General features: G+C 37.7%; 1 protein-coding gene across 3 annotated transcripts in view; it reads left to right on the plus strand.

The window, feature by feature from the left end:
* The window catches only part of CABCOCO1 (ciliary associated calcium binding coiled-coil 1), a 167489-nt gene that overhangs the window by 115646 nt on the left and 45330 nt on the right, over positions 1 to 6513 (plus strand). Inside the window, exon 6 of one of the 3 annotated variants that reach the window (XM_027771267.1) lies at positions 4877 to 4940. The exons of the other annotated variants lie outside the window; for them this stretch is intronic. Coding sequence (XP_027627068.1) covers positions 4877 to 4933 — 57 coding nt within the window. The 3' untranslated portion in view covers positions 4934 to 4940. The remainder of the gene's footprint in view (positions 1 to 4876; positions 4941 to 6513) is intronic. 3 annotated transcript variants of the gene reach the window in all.

The following is a 6513-nucleotide window of genomic DNA, read 5'->3' on the forward strand; positions in this document are numbered from 1 at the left end:
AAAAATGAGAAGGAGAGAGTTAAAACAGTTGGGTTGACCTACAACTGGTTTTCTGAGGCTAGCGTTCAAATCCTAGATTAAGTTAAAAACTAAGATTTGAGCGCATCTTACGACATGCCTTATCCACCAATGAATTTTTTAAGGATCACACAAATTCTTATGTTTAGCTTTGACTTATCACAAGAATAGGTCAAAATACATCGGCAGAGATACATAAGGAAAATGTACAAAATACAGGCTGATGTTCATTCTGGCTCAAGCCAGCAACAATAGCTCTTCATTTTTATGAGCACTAAATTTCACTCTAGTTTTAATAATAACAACAATAAGTGTAATAATAAAATCTTGTTTATATAAGAGCTTCATCTTGTTAAAAATGCATTGAGATTCATGGAGCTTTATAGGACCCAATTTATGCTCTCTTTGGTGATTTAAAGGTGATAACTTCATGTGATTCATTGCCACCTAGTTCTGAATTTTAATAATATAATGACTCATCATGATTTTTACATTTCTTAGAGAACCAGCGTGGTTAAACCATTGCATTTATTTTTACTGGGGTCATCTGCAGTGTGGTTCCCAGAATGTTCATGAAAGGGCCATGCTCGTGTGTTCTGAACGGCCGTAATCTATCATGGCTGGTGCTCGGTCGACGATTCTGAGTTTACAGCGTCAGCCCAGTGAATTAAAGCTTTGTCGCAGACCAGCTTGCTAGGCAATTATTTCCAGTTCATATACTATAAATCATCTCTCTTTATGTGACAATCAGAAATTTTCATCTAACATTCTAAGCATCCATGTTATGTCTTAATTGTGCTGTCTGATTCTGCATCTAGAACGGCATGACATGACTGGTACCAATAGCTCAGAAAATAAATTTTACTGTCACTAGAACCTATTTAAGGAATATTCTGTGTTCTCACTTTTTTCCCCCCTCCCGTGGAGCTGTTTGGTATTTATGTTGAAATAATAGGAAATGAATTTAAATAGAAACACTTCTCATGTCTTATCTCCGCAAACAAAAAAACATAATTTACAATAAATTAGCACAGCAGTTGTTAGTGTAGCTCAGCTTTATTTTGCAATTCTCACACCTAAGCTCACAGGATGACACTTTTTCTGATAAGGTAATCTTTCTAAGGTAGTTCTGTAGGTGATTAAATCTGACAGATGCTAGTGAGATGGTGAAGTTCGGAATATAACAGCAAACGCTTTTTTAAAATTCCTGTTGAAATAATAAAATGTCTCATGATCTACCAATAGGAAAATTGACCCGATAAAAGGAGAGATTGATTACATGTTATATTTCTGTGTCTAAAATCAATGAAATTATTTACCAATTATATACCAATTATAACAAAAATAAACTGTTAAGTTTTTTTTGAATACAGAAGTAGTGTAATAATATTATCTTCCCAGTCATTTCTTAGTATTTACACATCATTGTTGAGCAGAATGAGAATAAAATGCTCTAATACAAATAGAAGCTGAAGAAATTGAATGTGTCTTTCACAACATTTTGATAGTCTATCCATTCTTCAAAACATGCCTTGAACACCAGATCCTTCGAAACCTTCTCCTGAGGCAATGCTGATAATCAGGTGCTGATGTTTCTAGTGATACTCACAATCTGAAATATGTTAAGGCTTATAATTAGATTAACCCAATTAATGCTATGGTTTAGTTTTGCAATGTGTTTTTACTATTTGAATGTTTTTTAACCCTGGTTTCTTATTTCTAGCACAAGAATTTCAAAACAGTAGCTCATTGTCCTCACTTGCTTTTGATTACTTAAATGACATTGGCTTTGCTAGAGTTGATTGATACTACAATCTGCTGAAAGCCTACATTGCAGGATGTGCTGCTTTCTGGTTCTCTTATCTAATACTTGTTGCCTAAGGTACAGAGTTCATTTATAAATACCAGGAAGTTCCCTGAATCAAGTAAATTAACATGCTGGGCCAGATTTTCTGGCTTCATTAGCAACCCCTCATACCAAGGCTGTGTTCATACAAGTGTGGAAACCGGAACGACCCTTCAAGGGTTTTCCTGGCCTGAATAATTCTCTCATCAGGGAACAGACTACATTCATCCTGATACTCCAGTCTTCCCTCCATAATTTATTCATTTGCATAACTCCATCTAGCAGACGCTCTTTGGAAGAATTTAACCAGTACCACAGAGGGAATGAGAAAAAGTCAAGGAGCAGGTTTGGCTATCCAGAGGAGGAGCATCCTGAGTTGTAGGGGGATGGGAAGAAATAGAAAAACCATCTTAATATTTGGCCTCCATATGCATGCCCAGTATCCTGAGAGGAGAATGGAGGAGAAGGAACAGTGACATTGCTATGGTTTAGTTTTGCAATGTGTTTTTACTATTTGAATGTTTTTTAACCCTGGTTTCTTATTTCTAGCACAAGAATTTCAAAACAGTAGCTCATTGTCCTCACTTGCTTTTGATTACTTAAATGACATTGGCTTTGCTAGAGTTGATTGATACTACAATCTGCTGAAAGCCTACATTGCAGGATGTGCTGCTTTCTGGTTCTCTTATCTAATACTTGTTGCCTAAGGTACAGAGTTCATTTATAAATACCAGGAAGTTCCCTGAATCAAGTAAATTAACATGCTGGGCCAGATTTTCTGGCTTCATTAGCAACCCCTCATACCAAGGCTGTGTTCATACAAGTGTGGAAACCGGAACGACCCTTCAAGGGTTTTCCTGGCCTGAATAATTCTCTCATCAGGGAACAGACTACATTCATCCTGATACTCCAGTCTTCCCTCCATAATTTATTCATTTGCATAACTCCATCTAGCAGACGCTCTTTGGAAGAATTTAACCAGTACCACAGAGGGAATGAGAAAAAGTCAAGGAGCAGGTTTGGCTATCCAGAGGAGGAGCATCCTGAGTTGTAGGGGGATGGGAAGAAATAGAAAAACCATCTTAATATTTGGCCTCCATATGCATGCCCAGTATCCTGAGAGGAGAATGGAGGAGAAGGAACAGTGACATGCCTGTACCCCTGGTGGGTTATTTCGCGTTTTCTGTCTCTCTGTCTCTTCAGGAAGTGCATGCGCCCTGTACAAAAGCCTCTCATTTAAAAAAAAAAAAAAATGGCCTCTGTATGTCAAGAAACTACTAGGTTGTTGGAAACATCATGATGTATTCTTTCTAGGCAAAAATTTGTTTCTGATAGCCCAATATAATAGCTGCATTAAAATAGTGCTTGAGTGACTTACTGACCAAATGAAACCAGATGATTTCTTACATTTAATTATTTAATAAGTATGTATTACTATTTGTCAGCCACCTACCAGACAGTGAAGTGGGGATCAAACAGACCAAGTCTCCTACCCTCAGAGAACTTTGCTTAATGTTATAGACATAACTATGTGACATGAAATCTGAAACACACACACACACACACACATTTAAGCTCTTCCTACATGCCACTGTGCAAGTACTTCAGACGTGTTGACTTCATCTAAACAATCATTGTTACCCCCTATTTTCTAGATGAAGAAACAGTGGCCTTATAATAGGGCCAAGAATGAATAGGCATCCTCAAAGTTCTGAGTTAAGACTTTTTCTTATGACAGTGATTGTGTTTTGACATTGCAGATGATATGGCTTTTTTGGTGCTAGAGTTTTTAAATAAACTGTTTAGGTGGGACCAGCAGATGGTGTAATGCTTACGTCGCTGGACTCCCATGTAGTTGACCGTGGTTCACGTCCTGGACCCAGCGGCTTCTCCTGGAGGAGAAGGGATTGTAGTGTGGTCATCCCCCCTGGGGGGTGATTTCTCTCTTTCTGTCTCTCTACCTCTCTGTCTCTGGTTAGTGCATGTGCCCTATGGCAAAAATCCTCTCTCTAAAAAAAAAAAAAGAAAAAAGGAAAAAAAAATAGGGCAGTAGAATCTCATTCTCTGTTTTGCACTCAAAATAAATAAATAAATAAAAGAATGAAAGAATAAAACCATGAAAATGTGTGCCTAAAATCCCTAGGGCAGAAGCAGCCCTTGCAGACTCTATAAGACAGCTGTTGAGACAAAGCCAGTGAATCAGAGTTTCTGCTATAAGAGTAATGTAGTGCAGCTGGGTAATTCCTTTTATGAACTAGATGGATCTGATCAGGAATTAGAGCTGCAGGATGGACAATGAGACTCATCCACAGCAAAACTAATGTCTTATTCACTCAGGTTTGACTTTAAAATTATATCAGCCATGAAAATTATTTCACTGTCTTCTGTCGTGAATAATCAGGCTATATTTAATTTTAATCATTAGTATGTAAAAATAATAAAAGCCACCAAAATAGTCTATAGTCAATTTTCTGATAAAGTAAATTTGTTTTTCCCCCATTTGTGATTTAAATGGCCTCCAGAAAGTTTTTTGGAACTAAGTGTTAATTAAAAATATGGAAATGGATTTAAAGCACATTACAGCACACAGTGGAAGAATAATCACAAGAGATTTGTTCACACGACCATACCCATTTCTCAATGTCTTTTTTAACTGTCTAGGTTATAGGTTGTTTTTCTGCATGCCTGTTCCTAGAGAAAACTGTGATTCCAATGAAAATAGTAATTACAACAAATAGAACAAATTGTTATTTGAGTAGGAGCATGCAGTTTTAGTCACCAAAAGCAAACTGATGCTCCTATGCTTTCCTGTTACACAAATGAATTAAGCACATTCTCAGATTTCTTTATAAACCCAGTGCTTTTTAAATCTTTCCATCTTTTTCAAAAAATTTGCTTCTCCAGGCCTTACTTCCATTGACTTATTTTGGAACAATACATTATCGTCCTGGTGCTATTAGGAACTGGTGAACAGATTCTCTTTCTGAATTACCTGAGAACTTATGTTTTCAGATCCCTGCTGTGCCTATATCATTTCACTTGGCTGAAGTTCTATTTCTTCATCTATAAACTGGAGGTAAGCATTTTGGGGCTCCATAAAGAACCAGTAGAGTTTCACTTGCCTCTAAGGATTAGGTACGTGGGCTTTGGAATAAAATAGGTATGTATTCAAGTTCTAGTGGAATTTATCATTTTCTAGTTGTGTGATCTTGACTGAGTTACTTAGCTTCTTTGAGTTTGGGATTCTTCATCTATTAAATGAGGTAAATGAAGTTCCAGCCCCCACAATATACTATGACTTGAAGGACATAATATTTGTTGCATGTTTTCCAACTAGCACAATACCACATACAGAATAAGTTCTCAATAAATAAGGGCTTCTTTTTTTTTTTTTTTTTCATCATCGCTATTTATTTTCCTGGATGATGGTCTACACTGCCCTCTAGACTTGATTACACAACTCCAGTGGGTACCTTTCACAACATATAGGGGGTCACGGGTTAGGGGGTTTATGGAAAATAATATGAATCATGCATCTGAAGTAAGGCAACTCAACAGACCCCTAGATATTTTCTGATGCTATTTCCATTAGTAGCCAGGTGGGGAAAATGGTACCTCTGGGAAATTCTTTAGAATTTTAAAGTGCTCTGTGTCTATGAAACAACTATTGGTCAGTTTATACATCAGTTTAATTATCAGGCAGTTAAAAACAGCTGTCAATGCAGTCAAATCAGTGAGAATCTGTTTCATTGTTCAGCATTTTATCAATCAAACACTCCAGGTCTTGATAGATTGGTCAAGAAATACCTGTATTAAGAAATACAAGTATTGAACTGAAGCAATAATACAGCCACTTGGTTTCCAAGTAGTATCATGACAAACTTATTTTTCTTTTGGTAAGCAGGCACTCACTAAAGAGAGAGAGAGAAAGAATCCTCCCTCCCCCAACCATAGGTGGTGGTCACGCTTCAATCCCTTCTCCATTTCTCCATCCTGTTGGGATTTAAGGCATGCACACACATGTGCCTTGTGTGTTTTATCAATCCACTGGGGCCAGAACTTGAGCTTCATAGTTGGTCATGTGAGATTAGGCTTCCTTGACCATAAGACTATGGGGCTGACCCCGTGACAGACTTTTAAAAACTGCATTGTAGCTGGTCAGAAAAACAAGGCAGACTTGAATATGTTTTACTGATTGGATATCCTAATGGAAAACTTAACATGGAATGGATATCTCCTATGTACAGTGACCTGAGCTGGTGGAGTGATGAGATGAATAAAAGATGCTCCCTGCCCTCAAGTTGTTTCCATAAGGTAGGGGGAGCTCAGTCATACAGGCCTATAACTCAGGTCAATGTAACAAGTACTATTCAGGAGGAATAAGCACAATACTCCAAGAGCACAAGGAAAAACAGGAAAATTTTCACTGGTGTGAATGAGCCAGGCTGGAAGGCCAGAGGGATTATTGACTGTCAGGGAGAAGGGAAAAAACATCCTCCCAGCCAAGGGAGTAAGTAGCAAGCCAGAGGGGAAGCAGGTTCAGGCTTTGTTCTCCTCTGTTCATCTTCTCTGTCCCTTTCTTTCTTCCCTTCTTCTCTCTCTCTCTCATATAACAAATATTTATGGTGCACCCACTATGTTCCAGGCAC

This window comes from Tupaia chinensis, unplaced genomic scaffold (assembly GCF_000334495.1).
Source record: "Tupaia chinensis unplaced genomic scaffold, TupChi_1.0 Scaffold000199_1, whole genome shotgun sequence".
Taxonomy (NCBI): Eukaryota; Metazoa; Chordata; class Mammalia; order Scandentia; family Tupaiidae; genus Tupaia; species Tupaia belangeri.